This window comes from Amblyomma americanum, chromosome 8, assembly GCF_052857255.1.
Source record: "Amblyomma americanum isolate KBUSLIRL-KWMA chromosome 8, ASM5285725v1, whole genome shotgun sequence".
Lineage (NCBI taxonomy): Eukaryota > Metazoa > Arthropoda > Arachnida > Ixodida > Ixodidae > Amblyomma > Amblyomma americanum.
This window is the reverse complement of record NC_135504.1, coordinates 20,765,763-20,786,007: the sequence shown is the minus strand read 5'-3', so window position 1 is coordinate 20,786,007 and position 20,245 is coordinate 20,765,763. Positions and strand designations below refer to the sequence as shown.

General features: G+C 44.1%; 1 protein-coding gene and 1 long non-coding RNA gene across 3 annotated transcripts in view; one reads left to right on the top strand and one right to left on the bottom strand.

Moving 5' to 3' along the window:
• The first annotated feature begins 1,048 nt into the window (after positions 1–1,048).
• Positions 1,049–7,201, top strand: LOC144101063 (uncharacterized). Its single transcript, XR_013307930.1, has 3 exons — positions 1,049–2,428; positions 2,557–6,157; positions 6,213–7,201. It is a non-coding gene; the product is annotated as an uncharacterized LOC144101063 (long non-coding RNA).
• Positions 6,419–20,245, bottom strand: part of LOC144101061 (uncharacterized) — a 30,379-nt gene continuing 16,552 nt past the window's right edge. The window contains exons 15-21 of one of the 2 annotated variants that reach the window (XR_013307928.1): positions 18,921–19,068; positions 16,890–17,025; positions 15,761–15,871; positions 14,555–14,673; positions 13,539–13,683; positions 7,437–10,904; positions 6,961–7,369 (exon numbers count right to left, since the gene is read on the bottom strand). Coding sequence is in view for 1 of the 2 variants with exons in the window: in XM_077634071.1 (XP_077490197.1) it covers positions 10,704–10,904; positions 13,539–13,683; positions 14,555–14,673; positions 15,761–15,871; positions 16,890–17,025; positions 18,921–19,068 (860 nt within the window). In the remaining variant the exon portion in view is untranslated. Of the gene's footprint in view, positions 10,905–13,538; positions 13,684–14,554; positions 14,674–15,760; positions 15,872–16,889; positions 17,026–18,920; positions 19,069–20,245 lie in introns of both variants that reach the window. The other variant, XM_077634071.1, reaches the window with a different exon arrangement.

Here is a 20,245-nt window from a genome sequence, read left to right as displayed (position 1 = left end):
TCTTTAACATGGACATGCAATCTTAACTGCGTACCAAATGCGGATGACCATAAAATTAATATAATGTACTCCCAACAACATAGTGGTGCCCACTTTGCTGGTTGGCGGGCTTCGCCGCACCACACAAATGGTTGGTGGTGGTGCAAGCCTTCGCGTCTTTATTTTGTAAGCACCAACAAACACCACACAAGATTAGATACTTTTAGCATTGCCCATACCGCTACAGCTTACCGCGTAGCACGCCCCGTCACTGCGAACGCGCCGATTGATCCCGGCGCGGCAGGCTTGCAGCCTGTTGACGGAAAAGTGGCGCCATCTGGTGCCCTCAGTGATTTGCGCATGCGCAGTGGCGCCTCGCGGTAAGCGGTACGTGCTATGCTAAAGGTATCTACTGGAGTGGACGGTTGTAGCGTTGCAGTAGCCATCCAGCGGTGCGGCTATCCATGTTACGCAGGCTGCCACAGAGGTCGTGAAAACACCTGAAGCCTTCGTTCTGACGAGTCATTTTACACACGACAGTGATGTAAGGCAGGAAAGCCAGCCTAGATGGAGTTTGGCTTGCCGCGGCTGCGTGCTGTTTGGTAAAACTTTTTTTTTTTTTTTCACGGACTGCGGAATCGCCGCGAGCGCCATCAAGACGGCGCTAAAACTTTGCAAAAGGTTTCTCTTTGCTCTCTATTAAGGGTTGACAGAGTTGCTGTCCCTTCACATACTAAACTGCGCAGCTCGCATGCGTTCGTGACGAAATTTTATATTACGAATTCCGGCTATATCGAACTGCAGTTTTTGACCTGTTCAGTATAGAGAGATTTGACAATCATTTACTGGTAAAACAGCAGTTAGGACGAGGGCAAAATGTATTTGGAACTATCCATCAATAGGGTTTACCTCCATGGGGATTTTACCAGACTCAAGTGCATCTAGCCAAAACATTTCCTGTCGGCCCAGATTCTCATTCGTGCAAACTGTTACCGTGCAATGTTTTTTTTAAATGTTTGTGCTGCTATGTTAGCATTTCTTGCACTAAGATAATGAAGAACACGAGACAAACAGTTACACAGTACATTTATTCACCAGTTCTTTTAAGGAAGGGATTAAAGGACTGCCTCGCTTGGAGGGGGTGCAGTATAAACCACGCTCGGCTTCCAGAAAGATACAAGGTCCATAAAGAATTTCACTAAATGTATTTCTGTAGCCACGCCAGTCAAAGCTCAGGTGCCAGCAACAAACAGCATACACATGATAATGTCACATCCAAAGTTGGCATGCCTGGCATGTAGCTAAAAATGGTGGCACAACCTATGCCTCGACTACATGAAGCAGTGAGCCATGTAAGTATTTTTACGGCCTCCACTGATGCCTCCAAATTCTAAGTCGTGAATTTTTTATTAGCCTCTGAAGCCTTTCAACCCGACCAAGTTCTCTAAAGCTCAGTGCTTCCTGCATTTATATAACCAGTGTCTGCTGACACTTTCCCACTGGTCATGAAACATCTTCATAACAATATGGGAGAGTTTTTTGCACCACCTACAGTGACTATGCTACAGTGTTGTGACAACTGGAGGGCATAGTCTTGTTGATCAGGAGAGACCAGCGCCATTCAATATACACATCACCTCAGAAATCAGCGATTTCTTTTCCTGTAAAACGCATGCAAAAGCACTATGACAGCGTATGCCTTGTGTCGAAATTGTGCCTTTCCCACTGTCGAGAAATACATGAATAAGCTGCACTGCTTAATTACACTCCACTCTGTGCTTAGCGTTAATAAACTTGCACTTCATTGAAGGCACCCCTAACACAGCAATCTCCTTCCATGTGCAAGGATTATTTCAAGGTAGTTTGCTGCCCTTTAATCAATGATAGCAGCTCTCCTAGTGGTTGTTTATGTCCCTATATAAACTCCAACAGAGGTCTCATGACCAATAAAGCAGTCCCTGGACTTCGACTGCTTACTTGTGACTCAAAGGACCCTGGGTATTGAAATGACCCCAAGATATGGACGATGCGATGTTTTCACTGCATCATGCAGTCTAACTGGTGCAGAACTAAGGAAAAAAAGAAACATCTGACTAGATAGTGGAAGCATTATCGTAAAAGTAGCGGTACACAGTGCAGTGACAAAGCCTGCACTGTGCACACATTGTTGCCTCTAAAATAAGTATGCTCTGATAAGCGAGTAGTTAAAAGTATTGCACAAGAGGAAAATTGCAGTGTGCCCCACTAAATCTGTTGGAAGAAACACTGGGCCCTTACTGGCAACAGGTGTAGATACATACGCACGAGGCACACTGAGAGATTCGCTGCCAATGAAGACAGGTGCAAACGCTCATCTTGTCTAAACTGCTGGCATGTTGGCAATCAAACTGCGAAAGCCACTGCAAAATTTCACAGAGGTCTTCGCAATTTTGCAACTAGTCTGATGACAGTATCTGCCTGCTTCGGCCACAAATCAGCTGAAATATGTCACTGGACTGAAGTTATGCAAAATATAATTAAAAAAAAGACTTGCAGATACACATCTGGAACTCTGGTTGCAACTTAGTCTGATGACAGTATCTGCCTGCTTCGGCCACAAATCAGCTGAAATATGTCACTGGACTGAAGTTATGCAAAATATAATTAAAAAAAAGACTTGCAGATACACATCTGGAACTCTGGTTGCAACTGCTGTAGAAATGCATTCCCACTGATGTATTCTCATAGAAGCCTCTTCTACATGAGACTGCTTTTTTATCTACACTTCCTGAGCGTGGACCGAAAAGTGTTGCTACAAGGTATGGGCGCACAAAGTGGGCAAAGATCTGGTGTTGTTTAAGGCCTGGTATGCATTTCTTCATTAACTCTTTAACCACCAACCCCAAGCTGTACTCGTGATAGATTGTACCTGTCCCATCAGTGACGAGTCCCACTCGTCCGGCCTAATGATGTGTTTCTCCCATTGCCTAAAGTGAGTTACGGTCGGCAATTGTATTGATTGGAATTTTTAACCCTAGAGGGCGGTAGTTGTCACACAAAATGTCTTTTGAGTCTTTAGCGCATGTTTTAAGCCTGACAGAAAGTCATTTTCACTGGAAGGACCCAAAAAATTCGACAATTTTGGTACTGGAAGGAGCCAAAAAATTAGACGATTTTGGTAAGTTTTTTGGGAATTAATTTGGCGGTTAAAGGGTTAATGCTAATCAGTGAAGAGGTAGCGCTATCTGTCAGTATGCAGTTAAAGTGGCCGCAAGAGGAGCGAGGGGAAAGACTCGCCATTAACAGCACCAGTTTCAAAGCTCCTGTTATATGCTTATACCATGTGTCTACTTTTACAAATGAGCACACATGCACTGCCCATGCTTTGTGGCACTGACTATTCATAGCACACTAGCTTTCAACCATTTCTAGCCATCCGTACAAATCATTAGTTTTACACTAAGACGAGCATTGCTTTTTGAAACTAAGTCCTACGGGTGTTTTGCAAGGTGGCATGCTTGCAGTAGACTAAAAAAAGACAATTCCTGTCTTGATTCTTTGCAACAGATGATACCCCTACTCACCAGTTACATGTCATTTTAAACCACAACACAATTGAGATAATCCGGGACAGTACCATCGCCTAATGTGGTAACAGATGATCACACAGTCAGTCGCCACTTCTGGAAAAAAACCTGAGCGCAAGTTAGCTAGTAGTTCAGGCAGGCGAAGTGCTTACACCTGTCTCCATTTGCAATGGTATACTCAGTGGGTGGCTTTACAAAATGCGACGACCCATGCAACAGCGTTCATAATGCGCAGGTATTCGCTGTCAACAGTGCATCGATAAACTACAGCAACAACAGCAACCAGATTATGCATATATAACAGCACAAAATATGATACGAGCGTGACATCCTCTCAACAAAAAAAAATAACGCAGTCACCATTCATAAAAAGGGATTTAGCTGGATTAGCAAACATCTCGGATCCAGTGCAACTCACAAACAGGACAGAAGACAAACTTTCTCTTGAAAATTTGGGCCTTTTATACGTGCTAACCTGAAAAAGCATCAGTAAAAGAAAGTGAACTAACAAAACCTACAACTGCTGGCTTGCCCAATTGAAACAATAGCAAAACAAGGTGCGGATCATTAATTAGGTTCAAAATGTCAACAAGTCCTACCAGAAAAGGCAATCCGCGTCACTACGTCACACTGTAGTTTTCAAGTGGTTACATACCCGCTCTGCCAACTTTCGATTCTTCTATACTAGATTAGCAAAACTTATATGGATTAAACAAGGTAGCCACTACAAGAAAGAAAAAATGCAAAACAAAGGTCATATGAATCACATGGAAACAGCGTAGAATGCAAGGACGCTGAAATGAACAAAAAATATAATAAACAATAGACACATAAAAAATAAAAACCCACAGAGGTCAGATAAACAACAAAATAAATCACAGACTTCTTGAATACCCTGAATACAGCACTAAATATATATAAACATGAGCATCTAAGCAAAACACAGACAGAGTACCAAAATCAAGCATAAAAGCACCGACAGTCCCTAAAACTTTCCAAGCTCGTTCAGGAATGTCAGTCTAATGCCAGTTCTTCACGTGAAAGTCCTTTGGTAATTCAGCTCACAGGTTTTTAAATGCAAACGGAAAGGTAACTGCCAGCGCCTCTTGTGTGTTTGATGCCATAATTGATGCGCACACAAGGTAATCTGCCAACTGCCTTCACTCAGTACTCAAATGCTTGCACACAAAGCAGCTAACCTATTCCAAATTCTTAGCTCGCTGAAGATGTGTACACGAGATTTCTGAAGGTACTACAGATAACCCAGCTTCAGATTTTTTAAATGGTCAAATCTGACAACAAGTGTCTCTTGCACAGACTTAACGACAGTGCTCTGTTCAAGCAAAAGTGAGAAGTGCGTTTCTCTAAACAGAACCTCACAGCTGAGAAACACGCAGTACTGTCCTGCTGGCTAGTATGACAAATGCCACCCATGTCGCAAAGAAAAAGTAAAACCTGAATATATATATATATATATATACCGAGCATTTTCATATCTGCTTCTTTTATGCGGGTTGTCATGTTCCAGTACACTTCCCGACACTTGTGTTGAAGACAAAGGCTCAGAAGCATGTTTCAATTCAACTCTGCCACTCCACATAAAAGATCCCAACGTTTCAAACACGTTTTCAACCATCATGTGTTTTTTCTGCAAAGCTCCGAAACAACACTTGCGAGACTTTCGAGAAGCAATACATCTTTTCATCAGCTGAAACAACCGATTTTCGAGTTGCCGACAAGGAACCCCGCCGTGCAGTATCACTAGATTGTCTAGCACTTGGACTTCTTGCACAGCACACTAGCAATAATACGCCTTGTGCCGAGGGGTTGGCGTCATCAACCCATGAGTCTTCCGGATAAATCAAACCCTCGACTTAGGCGTAACACAAAACTGGAATGCATGGATCTGCTTTTGAAAGCATAAAATTGCGGTGCAAATACAATGGAATAATCACAGAAATAATATCAACTAAATAGAGGACAATCTGACAGTAAGAGGTTCACATTGTGCTCTGGTAACAGCAGGCCTGAAACTCCGCAAACGTGAGGCAAGGAATTCTTATCGGCAACAGCAAAAAACAAGGCCGGTGCTGCATAACAGAAAAGTTCAGCAAAAAATACCTTCAACAATTTGATACTAAGGAACCACAGCATGCGTAAACCACAGGGAATGTACCATACACGCGCAATGACAAGCTGCTGCCAACAGCAGCAGGTAGGCAGGCTGCAATGTTTCGCTATGTCACACATGAATATGAAGACTACACATTTACATATTTGAACTGACAAGGTAAGCACGCAGCAACGTCTGCCCGGGCATGGAAACGCAAAACGCCGTTGTCACTGTCGACCAGAGAACACCCCCGAACATGCTCACAGACCTCGCCTACCAGCACACCAAAGTCGAATAGAATGACGGCTATATGGTGACAGCTTCGGAGTGTGCAAATGCTCGAGTCAGTACAAAAGACATCCAAACACTTGGACCTTAGCTACACGTCATTCATGACTTCCGCAACATCAGCGGCATTACGACGGGTAGCATTAGCTCAACAATCAGCTTGCTATATAGATCAACACAACCTTCAGTTACGCAAAATGACTCATGGCTAGTATTGAAAACCAGCTATATCACTCGCAAATGTTCACAAAATGACTCATGGCTAGTATTGAAAACCAGCTATATCACTCGCAAAAGAGGAAAACATCGAGATTCAAGCTTCTTTCTTGCACCCCCGGGTAATTTTTGCTACTGAAAGCCTAAGATGCTGTGATCAACGCAATGTTGGGGAATAGTCGGCAAAAAACAGTTTCAACACATCACAAAGGAAACAGTGCACTAACTATACAAGTAAATATTTCGTTTTTTCTTTGGTAAATGCAGTGTAGATAAAGCTATAAAAAAGAAATGTACTGCAGTAATCAGAAATTATACATCTACATCCACAGTGGAACTTCACTTGCTCGTAGCCAAAGCTTCTAGAAATGCTGACTTCACCAATATGAGCAAGAAAAAAAAACCAGTTCATTTTGTTCATTTGTGTTTGTTGATTTAGCCTCGTGGCTATAAGAATAACTATAAAGAAATGACCCAACCAAACTGAAAGACTAGAAAAGGTGCTCATTTACCAAGCCACAACCGCTAAACCTGGGAACAGGAAATTTGACACATGTTCCTCTTGTAACGCAAGTGATCAATATGTCAAGTTTTTCTCTCAAGTCTGATGGCCTAAACGTGCAACCATGGCTGAAAGCTGTTGCCATAAGTGACCGCTGATAACCTCTTCAATCTAGCGACCTTTGCCGAGAAATGGGCGAGGTCACTTCTATTTCACACCGCTATATGCGACCACCTCCATACCAGTTTCATTTTCTTGGTATTGATTCCCACCATCTCCTTTTTGTTTGTTTTTTTGGGGGACTCTGTGTCAATTTTTTCAATTTTGCAAGGAAATTTTGTAATACAAATAAAGAAATGCAAAATGGGTTGCGGAATGATAAGCTCGAGGACAGATTCTTACTTAGAATGGTTTGGTTTCGTTTTATGGGGCTAACGTCCCAAAGCGACTCAGGCTATGAGGGCTCCGGATAATTCAGCCGCCTGGGGTTCTTTAACGTGCACTGGCATCACACAGTACACGGGCCTCTAACATTTCGCTTCCATCTAGAATGGACCCAATTCTTCTTTGAGACAAGAAGTGTAACTGTTGTTGAATCTCAATACTAACAGGAAAATAAAAGTATAAAATTAGTTGAGAACAAACTAGTAAAACGTCGTAACACTGCCTTCATTGCCAGTGAACATGGCCTTAGCTTACGAGAACCTGCCAAAGCAAGGTAGTGCTTTGATACAGCAGATATATAACAAATAAGATACACATCATCAAGCACAGCTGAAAAGCTGGAAACACGTAGGTACTTCTTTTTAGCAACTACTATCAGCTTCGCGGCATGATCAGATCATTGAAGGTTTTCATTCAGTCTGGCTTCAGCCGCAGCTCAACTCAAGGTTTTCATGCAGGTCCTCATGGGGGCTCATGTAAACTCAATGCTTACCAAGCAAACGTTTTGTGAAAGGCATGCAATCTGTTCTGAAGAAGACAGAAGTCAATTCTAATCCACTCTCTCAGAGGCTCAAAGCGGTCCTGATCACACTTGAAATACACCATGCCAAGCATCAAAAAGTTCAAAGACTCTACCCCACGGCAAGGCATGAAGACTGCTTCCTGTAAGACTCAAAGTAGCATGCATATTTTAGGACATTCTAAGCTTTTTACTGGCTCCAGTGAAATCCCACAGTTGTAAGGAACACACTTATCAGTACTGCTTTGTATGAGGCTGCAAAGAGACACAAAAAGGCCCTGAAAGGCTCTGACTAGCAAGGGTGCAACAGACTTCAAAAAAGAAAGTTGTGTGCACTGCAAGTAGGAAGTACATGCACATCCGAATAAAAAGGAGTGCAGCGCAACGTAGCATCGCAGTTATACAGCGCGGTATTGTTTGATGTGAAATGCGAAACACTCACACAAGGAGGTACGTCCTCTAGTATCGCCAACAAGAAGACGCATGGAGAGACCTCCAACAGAAAGTCTTCAACAAGCTAAGGGCGCAACACTGAATACCGACACTCTTGCCACTTACACTGCTCGGCATGTCATCAGTCATAAAATGCACTAAGTTTGTCACAGGAGCTAGAAGGTAAGTGGGGTTGTGTCCTTAGGACACAGTCATTGAACACACCAAGCATCCCGACATGCTAACAAGTGCACACGTTTAAGAGACCCTACACACAGTCGTAAAGGTGCCTTACTTGTAGTGTACGTGGTATCAACCTGTCCGCTGCTGCTTATCGAACCTCTTTCACGAGAGGCCTCATTGTTCGTGACACCAGCGAAAGTGGACGCCTAATAAGGAATATGTTGGTTTATAAGAGGCTAAGACTGCAAGTCATAACAGACACTGAAGTTGATGCACATTTCAACACTTTCTGCCTGTCAACACTTCTATAGTCAGAGTAGACGGCAAGTTTGCAAGTGTTAAAAAAAATTGCAGGAATGTTAACGATCTGAACCGCAAGCAGACAGCTACGGTAGCAGTGAAGACTGCGGAAGGCTCAAGTTCTCGAGCACACATCATAAGCCATTGTATTCTAGTAACCTCCATCGTAACTCTTGTAAGCCACTGCAATGCTATATGGCGGTGTTTAGCAGATAATTCTAAAACGTGCCTCCCATAACTGGACGTTCTTAATGCACTGATCTCAGACAAAAAGAGAAAAAAAAAACAGAAAAGCACTCGAACAGTTATAGGTCTACGCCATCCACAATCTTCCATAAAAACGCACCCACTCACAGTTAACACGCGTAAAATCTGAAAGACACAAGTTACCTTGCAAAATCACACATACACACATACACGGCCAGGCAGAGGGAACTCTGCACTGCTCATAGAATATGGTACAAATGCATGTTCCCTACCACTGCGGGACTCTTTGACGAGGGTCATGACGGAGTGCCTGCCTGATGGGAGCAGCTTTGAAGGACCCCTGAAACAGTCTTACTGGTCCACTCTCGGCTTTCCTTCTAATCTCATGCTGCACTTTGCAGCTCATATGCTGTGTAAGGACGCTTATACGCCAAGTGAGTGAAAACAAAATGCCAAAGACAATCATCATCATCACCCAGAATATGTCCACTCGAGGACACAGGCCCCTGCCGGGTATGTATTCCTTCCTTTGGAATCTACTCTGTTTACCCTGAGTTAAAAAGAAGATAAAGATAAGATAGGACATATGAATACATGACTAGCAAGGAAGTGATAAGAGAATACAAGGAACAGTAGGTGATAAAAAAAAGTGGCCCCACAGGGATGCAGGACAGCCGAAGGATTGATTGATAAAAAAAGTTGTTAAAAATTGAAAACATAATAACCGCAGTTTTTTTTGCACTCCCCAAGGCAAGTGACAGTTACTGTTGTCATCTGTCACTAGTCTGTTAAGGCGCCTCCGAGTACTTTGGCGCACAATTTTCACTTGGACACTAATCAACAACAACTTCAACAGTTTTCTTTCATACATGTGCAAGTATTCAAGGACAACACGATAACTTCCTCCAAGACCACAGTCCTGACGACTCATTTGCAACCACAACTATCGATTGGCACTGCACTTGTTCTCGTAATGAAAGAAGCTAACACGCACATTCTGTTCTCGTTTAAGGCAGTGCTCTTTTATAAACTGTTCTTCTTATCTTTTTGCGTCCTTAAGCAGCTCCAGTCAGCAAGTCCGGAGGAAATGAAAAATGTTGAATATGGCTCAAGTTGAAGTAAAACAGAATTATTGGATATCATCATATTAATGCAAAGAACAGGCAAAAGAAAGATGTTTCTAGGAAACAACAAGCAAGTTGAAGGAAGCTCAAGTTTTGCTGAAGACATATTTATGCCTTGTTGGCCCGAACTATTGCAGACATCACCCCCATCCAATATTTCCAGAAATGACTGATCTAGTGCAGCTCTGTGCAGTCCAGAGACCTAATCTCTGTCAAATGAAATTTAAACAACACAAATAAGTGGCAAAGACATATGCCAGTGCAGCAGTAATGAATGGTGATGGACAGATTGATCCTTGCCACGTCAATCACAGTGCATGTCTTTGTAAGCCAAGATTCGCACTGTCGCGACAGCGCAAAGCCCAAGTATGAAGCAAAGCAGATGAAGTATCATAAGTGCATACCTCACAGTTTTCTTATCAGGTGCTGACAGCCCTTCCTACTTCTAAGTGGTGCAATCCAAAATCAAGCTCCCTTTTACCGAGACATGCATCCGCCGCCACCAAGAAACATAATCGATCACAAAATCCCAACATGCCGCACCCTACAAACGACACACGATAGGCAAGTTTCCAAAGAGAAAGACCTCTCTGAATGAAAAATGCAACAGCGCATACAGGCACTCTCTCTGTAATTTCCTTCAAGACTACCACCGTGCACGCTAGACTTGTAGACTACAGCAGGGAAAGCACAACGACCGAAACACGACTGGCAACGCACAATATGCGAGCTTTGACTCGACAGTCCTGACCAAAACCACACTTCAGCCTGCGAGCACTCAATCTTCCTTCAGTGCTACCCCCATGACCCGAGCCAGCTTTTTTCTTTTTCAGGCAAAAAAGAAGTTGAGGGCTCGGTTGACGTCGTAGTCTGCTGCTAGACTGACTTGCACCAGTGCCTCGCGTGGTACCGCTTCACCGACCACGTCGCGGAGCTGCTCAACGCAGACCTCCAGCTGCGCCGAGTCCTGTGTCAGCGGCAGCTCCTCCAGAGAGCTCCAGGTGCTGGAGTGCGCAGCCCCCTGGTCCGCCTGCGGTGCGCCATTTTACATTCTCGTGATAATAATACCATTTGATTCAATCTGAATGTTTACTGTTTGAAACATCGACAACTCCCATCATGAACGATTAACATTTCTCTGGTCTGCTTGCATTACATTTAGGTCAGTGCAGATTGCCCATGATTTCGAATATTTCAGCAAGCAGGAGCTTGTTCTATATACTCAACTCAAAACGAATTTTTTATAAAATATTCCTTTAGGTAGGACGTATTCGTAGTGAGTGAATAATATTTCTTCATTGTCCAGCATTTTTTCAGGTTTGCATGAATACTTGAGTGAACCTTAAAATGTTCTGATACTTGACTTATTCCAAACGTTTGGTACTCAAACTCTTGAATAAGGTTTTTCTGGTTCGTCTGAATAAAATATTTCTTAGCTAGTAAGAACAGTACTTGACAATTTCAAATACTCAAGTAAGAATAGCCCGACATTTGTTATTTGGTTAGATGCTAATGTTTGGTATTGAAAATATCGAAGCATTTGTCACAAGCAAGTAATATTTCTGGAATGCTGGCTTTATTTATTATTCTTTAGACTTTTTTTTCAACTTTTGGTTCCAACATATTTTTTATGGCTGGCAAGGTGCACGGATTGCGGGGTTGAATTATACGTGGCAATATACCATACACATTGCGCATTATTAGCGTTGTAAAGTTTCTTAACGTATGTTTGTGGAAATTTCCGTGTAATTTGCGCACCCCCTTTTTTGAAGCCTTAATTTCAGGTAAAAAAGTTTGCAAATTACGCGAGTAAATACGGCACATGCCTCATTTACAGGCCTGTGCGAATAGTCAAACCTCAGTATAACGGACACGGATATTACGAATAATTGCCTATATGAACTCTTCGTAAATATTTTTCACAAACGCATGCAATTTCTACTTTATATATCGAATGTGGCTGGCCATGAAACGAATGGCCATGTATATATCGAACTCCCCAGCGCCAAACTGTGCCCGTTCTGATGGCAGGTGGCGGGCTTCGCCGCACAGCACAAGTGACTGATGGTGATGCGGCAAGCATTCCCGCCAAGGTTCGCAAGGGTGACCAGAATCGCTGTCCCTTCAATAATGACTAAATTGCTGCGCTGTTGCGTGCGCTTCTAACGAAATTTTATATTACGAATTTCGGCTACAGCGAACTATTTTATAATTTTTTACCTGTTTGCTATAACGAGGTTTCACTGTAGCAGTTTTTGGTTCAAAGCGAAACTTAAAACGAAGAGTAATTTTTTCAAATGATTTCGAAGTGAATGTTTCGAATACTTCTGGAATACAGAAAAAACTGAACGGCAATAGGCATTTTGAAAATCATGCATTTTGCTAACTCACAAGGCCAGTGCATGAGAACAAGGAGGAGTACATAGAAGCTTTATCATACACACTGAAGACATGTCAGGCCCTAGCAAAAATGGCAGCCGGAAAGGAAATGGGGGAGTCGACCTACATGCAGAGCCGATGTATTTGTGGGGTGTGGGACCTATTCGTGGGACCCTCAACTGCGACTGTGTCCTTGCGCAGCTGCTCAACTTAAGTAGCAATTCAATGGAGACCTCTTAGGTGTACACTCTGCATGCCCAGAAACCCCCGCATGAGGCTTTAGAACGAGGCACCGATCTTTATGTGCCTTGCACTCACACTGTCGCGCTTGATTCGCGAATTTCGCACGGAGAGGAGTGGCATCGGCAGCTGCAGTCAGCTCAGACTTGTCCCGCTTCTAGAAGTCAAGGGAGCCATGAGTCCTCCTATTGATTCACGCAGTCATGCCAGTTCCAGCACGTGCACAGCGCCGGTAGTGCAGGCGCTGTCACCTAGCAGGTACAGATCTTGGTGCCAAGCTCACGCCTGTTCAAGTGTACTGCCGCGCACATGCGCGGACCAGCTCCGGCTTACGCTCAAGCGTGCAGGCGTGCGGGGTGTACGCCTAGCAGGGGTTGGAGTCATGGGCTTTCGCTTCGCGCGCACCGCGGTGCCATCTCGGAGGAGGCACTTTGAACCGAAACCACACAAAGCAAGCGTTTCAGAAACGTTATACGCTCAAGGTGAATATTTCGCGATTTCAAATACCAAACATTTCGATCAAATCGAGTATCGAACAACTTTACTATTCAACCGAATATTCGAAATTATTGAATATTTGATCAGGTCTACTCAGATGTCATCACTTCAGCATCACAGAAGGGGTAAACATCGTTTTTTGTGATTTTCAGGTGCTCTGTATGATTTTGGAGTTGCGTTTCAAAAATTCAGTGCATACTTTCTTTTTGTGTGCAACGACCTTGCAGTAAGAAGCATAGGTCAATCTAAAAACACCTAACTGTGCCATGAACACTTAATTTTAAGCACTAAAAGTACTCGGGACATTCACTCAAAAATTATTACAAGGAAATCATTTGTCTTGAATGCATCAAAGAAAGTGGACGAATGAAGATGTGTAATTCAAAGGTTTTTGACAGTTGACGTACTCATCCCTGGTTTTCAACTACATCAACCTATATTCATCTTTCTTTTTATTCTGTGCCATCTACAGCAGGCAACAGCCTGCTCACTCAGGCCAATACGTCTATTCCGTTCCCTGTAGGCAAACTCTCAATCAACAACTGACCTGTGTGGTGTCTGTCTCCTTCCCCGAGATGCTCAACGCAGAGGCAAACTCGTCGATGTCGAGAAGGCTGGATGATGCCGAACTAGGGCTGGCAGGCTCAAACTGGCAGCCAAATGGGATCACGTCTTCTGGCCGCTGGGAGCTCCTAAAACAGTGAATCCAGCCGTCACAAAACCACCGATATGACTGGAAAAGTGGATGCTGAAGTTATCAGTGCATGGAGAAAAAACAAGGAGGCATGACTCTGAGCAGGTGTTCAGGTAACGTTACCAAATATCATGTGTCAACAAAGGTCTGAAGGCAGTACGGCATCTGGAGGCACAGATTGCAAGCTTACTTGCTATCGACATGATGGCAAAATGAAAGAAGAGGACCCACATAACAACACAATACATAGTTACAGTCAAGATGCCACCAAAGTGGCAGTAAATATAAAACTGGCTCTGGGCACCTATTGGCATTATCTCCCTTTTGCAGTCTGCACGAGTTTGCAGTCTGAGATAAACAGACTCCCAAGTGGCCCTCATTGAAGACAATATGAATATCTACTCTTTTTATGCCATGCTAAAGGAACCTTGTCACAAACAAAATCATTAAACTGACGCTTTGTCTCAATGACATCAGGACATGATGACACAGTATTGTAAAATGTTTGAGGTTTTCAAAAAACAAAACCAGGTCTGAAGAAGCACCCTTCTTGCTTCACACCTTCTGTTCTATGAAATATGTAATTAAAAAAATTAATTGCAGGTTCTATGTGCCTGAAGCATCTCCTAACTGACACTTTTGTTATGCTCTACACACGCTGAAATTTGCATGAGTCGTGTTTTTCTATCAAATAAAAGAAGCCCTAAGTTGTTGCATTACTTCAAGATTTTCGCAAGCATTGTGGAACTGCAAATTTTCGTACACCTATAATACCACACCACTTCGGTGACGCAGCTGTACAGGTTATCAACAGTGCTCCCTGTTTCTGCTTAAACAATAACATAAAAAGTCTGAAAATATGTTCATACCTAAGTTCAAACCAGGTTATTGTCTCCATGATCTCGGTCTGCAGGTCATCCGGAAGCTCCGAGTAGCCGTCGCTTTTTACGACGTCCTTGTTGATTGCAACGAACTCAAGTGCGGAATTCTGACAACAGACACAAGTGCACATACAAATCACACTCTGACCTGAAGGTCAATAAAAGTGCATTAAATTGCTTGCAGTACTGCCTTGTCCAAGAGTGTAATAAGGTGCACAACAACTTGATGGCAAGGTATCTAAGTTAAATGCTAGCATTTGCACTAGACAAGCACAGCAGCAAAGTCTAGCGCACCTCTCCACATTGGCTACATGCGTTCCTGTACTAACATGGTTTGAGATCTACTCAAATCTGCGATTTCAGAGCACAGAAGAATAACAAGAAACCACTAAAAGAAAACAAAAACTATGTGGAGCTCAACTTAACGGAGGCCTTTCATACCCTTGACACTGATGGGATTAGTGACAAAGGTGCGATCGCTTAGAGTAAACTGGCAGTTTGATGTATGCTAGTCTGAACTAATGAGAGTCAATTTTTCATGCTTTCTTTCCCAGCCAATCAAGAGACTATTATATCCTTCGCCCCATCTGCCATTAGAGCTTTGCGTATAACAGCAATGTACACATTTTTATTAGAGTGCACTGCTTTGTAGTTATCAAAGCGCTGCACGCTGCACATGACAAAAGAGTCAAGGGGCCTATTGTCATGTAGCACTAACAGCACCCGGGAAATCAGGCACCTATTCAAACAAACTGAAAAGCAAACTCTTCGCAGAGTGAACTTGCACCATTAAAGAAAAGAAGCTGGCCGCCCTGACAGTGCCATACGCATATGGTAGCCATCAGCGTAAGGATGACCCATATCGCCGTGCTCTATTTAAACACCGCTCAGAACATTCTTGACAATGGGTCCACATCTTCGTGAAAAATTTCCAAATGTATATTACAATCGCCTGCATGTGATTGCAAATCCTGAAAACAGTCTAGATGACTCGTCCCACGTGGCGAAGATGAGGACGATAAGGCAACGTGCTGACATCAATAAACAAAGCGTGCTGTTTGAAAAGTGAACAAAAGAAGCTCACGGCAGTCTTCACTCTGAATCCACAGTGTCACAAGTATAGTGAGCTAACAGTGACCAAGATGGTGTTGCTCAAGGCAACAGAGCCATAGCGGCATGAGCTGCACTGCTCACCCTAAGATTTCGAGCATTGAGCTGGTCAGCCAGGTTGAGGAGGAACAGTGCTGAGTCCTCATCCAGGTGGTCGCGGAGGACATCTTCAGTGATTTGCTTCAGCATGTCAACCTGCACCGAAAGAGAGACAGGGCATGACAGCTGCTGCTCACGAGATGAGGTTCACGGTTTGTCTAGTGCGTGGAATGATTTCATCCCGAGAAAGAGAGAGAGAGAGAGAGAGGAGGAGGAGGAGGAGGAGGAGGAGGAGGAGGAGGAGGAGGAGGAGGAGGAGGAGGAGGAGGAGGTTAGCTGGGTTTGCTGCCCTGCCCCATGGGGGTGAAGGGGAAGGGAGCGGAGATAAAAATGAAGAGTGTCTTACTACTCAGCACACCTGTGCTTGGTGCATCACTGGTTTGGTTCATGGTTTATGGGGGTTCAACGTCCCAAAGCAACTCAGGCTATGAGAGACGCCGTAGTGAAGGGTTCCGGAAATTTCGACCACCTTGGGTTCTTTTACGTGCGCCGACATCGCATAGTACACAGACCTCTATAATTTCGCCCCCACCGAAATGCGACCGCGGCGGCCGGGATCGAACCTGTGTGCATTACTGGAAACAACACACACAGAACAAGGCAAGTGCAAGCTGTCACCTGCACTTCTATTCGAAGATATTTAGACTGCAGAGCAGCAAAGCGACCTACTTATGCTCACAAGCACTTTGGCATTGCACAATGATTATTAGGTTTTTGTCAGTTTGAATTTGGTACCTCCCAGTCAGCGGCATAAGGGTAACTTCGTTTTTTTTTTATATTTTCCAAAAACTGCAATTTTTTGGCCATTCCTCTGGTGCACTAGCTTTGTCAGGCAGAGTTCGACAGCCCTTTTCAATATGCTCAATCTTGACAACACCGAATTTATAATCTGAGTTTGGTGAGTCTGACTTATAGACCTGTTCATCTGGCGAAGAGGATGTTGAACCGCCTCCTCTCCGAGCTGCTGTGAACTGGCATCGCTGCCGCTTCCACCGCACTACTACGGGGTGCACACAACAGTCCAGCAAGAACTGACAATGTCTAGGGAGCCCTCACTGGAACGGTCTATCATAAGTTCACCGATAAGGTCGGCCAAAGTTGTCGGAGTTCTCACCTCGTACCGGTCCCCCAGCTGCATGAGCTCAACGAGCTGCTCAGTGGTGAGCGGCCGCGAGTCCAGGCAGCCGCGGTAGAGGTACTCCAGGAACAGTTGGAACACCTCCGGGTGGGTGTCGTGCACCACTATCTTCCTGCAGGGGCAAGAAAAAGGTGCATCTTCAGCAAGCACTGACTAGCAAGCACCCGTTTGAGACTGCAATGAAAAGCTTCAGAAGCAACCCCTTCAAGGCAGGTCAGAAGAGAACACCGTCCCTGCTTGTTTGAAATAGTTTCACAATGATGACATCTCTCATGGCATTCTGTACAAGAGAAGGCAACAGTCACTGAAACCTACTACAGTAGGATACAACTTAAAAAAACACAGCAGGTCACCAACCACGACAGTGAACAAAATCAGCCTTTTATTGTTTGACTGTGTTACCAAGCCGGAGGCATCAAAATTCTTGAACTTATAATTTTGCCGCGCATTAAGTTATTGTTTAGGCAACAAGAAAAGCTTTAACAATGGTCTATTTTTGTCATGGAGGAAATCTGTTCGGCGGTCGTGAATGTGGGCGGAGCTTAACTGCAGACTTGAGCTGTATCCGACTATAAAACATAAGGGACTGTAACTTACCTTAAGTACCGATATAATGTAAGGGCTGCACACCCCAATTCGGCAGCCAGCAAGTTGCAAGAAAAAAAACTACAAATACAAATGGATTCAATGCGCGTATCATTTCACCTGTTCAACGCATTCCACTACAACGTAACAAACTGACAATTGCCTGCAACACTAGGCACGGCCAGGGCCTCAATGATAATTGCAAATAAAACGTGTGTGGCACAATGAACGAAATGAGTTGGAAAGTGAGGACATGGAACAAGCTTACATTAAACTACTTGAAATATACATTATTCTAGTCTATCTCTCTCACTTCCACAGCGACCGCTATTCATGCTCTTCTTTTTTTCTAATTTTTGCTTTCCCCCCGCCCAGGTACACTCCCAGTTTGGCAGCTATGTGTCTTTCTCGCATCGTCCACAGCACACCTGTTAAACACGAGCAGATGCACCACGTGCCTTTCCGTCTGCCACAGGTAAAGCACATGCGGTGCCAGTATCCGGCCACAACTGCACTCTGATAACAAATGTTGCAACATCGTGTCTGTTGAAAATTCGGCGACCAAATTTTACGCCCCAAGTCAACGTGCAGGTCCACTCCACACCTATGCGCCTTTTGCCTGCCAGTGGCAACGTGTGGCACGTGACGCATGTACATTTCCAGGATGTGGCTTCTCTGCATCGTGCACAGGCAGAGGCGAAGGTGCCCTGCCTTTTCACCGCCGTGTCTGTGCACTTGTCTTGTCTTTTGTCCCTTGCGCTGTTTAAAAACACTGCGTTTTTTGCTTCTGCAGGGGGGCTTCCCCACATTTTTTTCACAAAGATGCGTGGAAGCCATTTCATGGTCGTGCACTTTCCTGTGTATAGGCATTAATATTTTTTCTTTCCTTGGCAGTGCCGGTCGATGCTGCACCCCCCCACCCCCATCAAATGCGATTGCATGGAGTCACTGTGGTTGAAAGTTTCTCCGAGCCGAAGCACACACTTTTACATTGATTGAGTTCTATGGGGAAACAACCCAAATGATGTTACGTTGTTCACATAATCTGTGAATTCGTCTCAACTAAGTTCGCCTCAGTGGGAGTGTACATATAGAAATAATTTCATAGAAAGTGGAACAAACGACAACCATGCCATTGTCAGTATCCAATTAACACAAGTATAGGGTGGGTTGCATCTGCATGGGTCGCACTGCACGTAACAGGTGGAGGCCCTGGCTTTGGATCCCATCAGCCCCTGGGCTATCTTCAACTTTCTACGAAATTGTCTTCTATCCAGCAAAATCAATCCCACTATAAACAAAATTCTGCAATGTTTTCCCTGGCTTCACTGAGCGTTGGCTTATTTTGTAAGCACATCCAAATGAGCCTCTAACTCTCTTTTGCTACTCTGCTTAATGGCATTTTGGGACACAGACACTGACCTGTCAATGGACTCCCGCATGCCACTGAGTAGTGCCTTCTTGAACCAGTTGCAACGGGTCGCCACGACCACTCGATGAGCACCAATCTGCCAGCGTACACCTGAGACGGCATCACTGACTGCCTCTGGACTCAAGTCGCCGCTGTAGCCTACAGCATTGTCAACAGAAAAGAGAAAAAACACGAAAGCATTTCAAGGCAACTTTATCATTACTTTTGTCTGCCATATGAAAGGAAGGGGAAAGGGCTTTGCAGGAAGATTTAATTTAAAAAAATCTACATAGGCTCCTTTCTTTTTTTTTTTAGAAAGAAAGTCCAAGAAATGGACTACACAGCCAGGAATGCCCCTCCCCTCAATTTCACCCTCCCGAGAGCAGCTTGTAAATGTACCCTTGACCTGCCATGCCAATACAGCAGTGCACTGAAAATCAATCTGCAGTACAAATGCAGTCATAGGTTTTCTGATGATGTGATGCACATTTTCATTCAACAGCTGCCCCACAGGTGGAAATAAATCCTCAATGGCACAACCCTGATAGCGCTGTTCTAACACAACTGAATCCAGAATCATCTAAAAAAATCCCATACTTCACGTAGCTAGAACACAGCCGCGCGGCAGCAACAAAGGACAGCAAACCACAGAAACGTTACACAAAAGGGACAAGGGTACGCCGCAACCGAGAAACCACAGTGAACTGAAAAAAAAAATAAGATAATGAACGCACGCCTCGCATGCGGTGGCCTAGTGGTCTCATACTACTGGATATTACATTTAAAATGGACAGGAACAAAAAAAAGAAAGAGATTAGTAAACCAGCTTTCACTCTAAAAATCTGCTGCACCACTATTTCTTCTCGGTAAAGTATGCATTAGACAAATAAATACAGCCACTCAGGCATAACTAGAGCCAGAGACTGGTGATAGACAAAGAAGGTTTACACCAGGGTTTCTCAGTCAGTGAACCCCAGTGACCTTTAAAACATGCTGCGGAATCTTAAGTGTTTTGGCATCGATCCCTACCTGCCAGACATTCAGAAAGGAGCATGCAGACATAGGGCTTCTCAAAAAGGGCACAAATTATTCAATTAATGCCGACTGACTTTACGGTGAAGCTGTCCGCAATGAACAATCTCAGTGTGATTAGTCCCAAAATAAAGTCTGTAAATGCGTGGGTGGGGGGTTGAGTCATGTATGAATTTAGGTGCTCGGGAAACCCCAAAAAGTACCCCAAGGAACCAAGGTCCAAACAGCCCCCCCCCCCCCCTTCCCCTTCTGCCCCCCCACAAGGAAGGCCTGGGGTTCTCTGGAATCCAGTTCGAGAACCCAT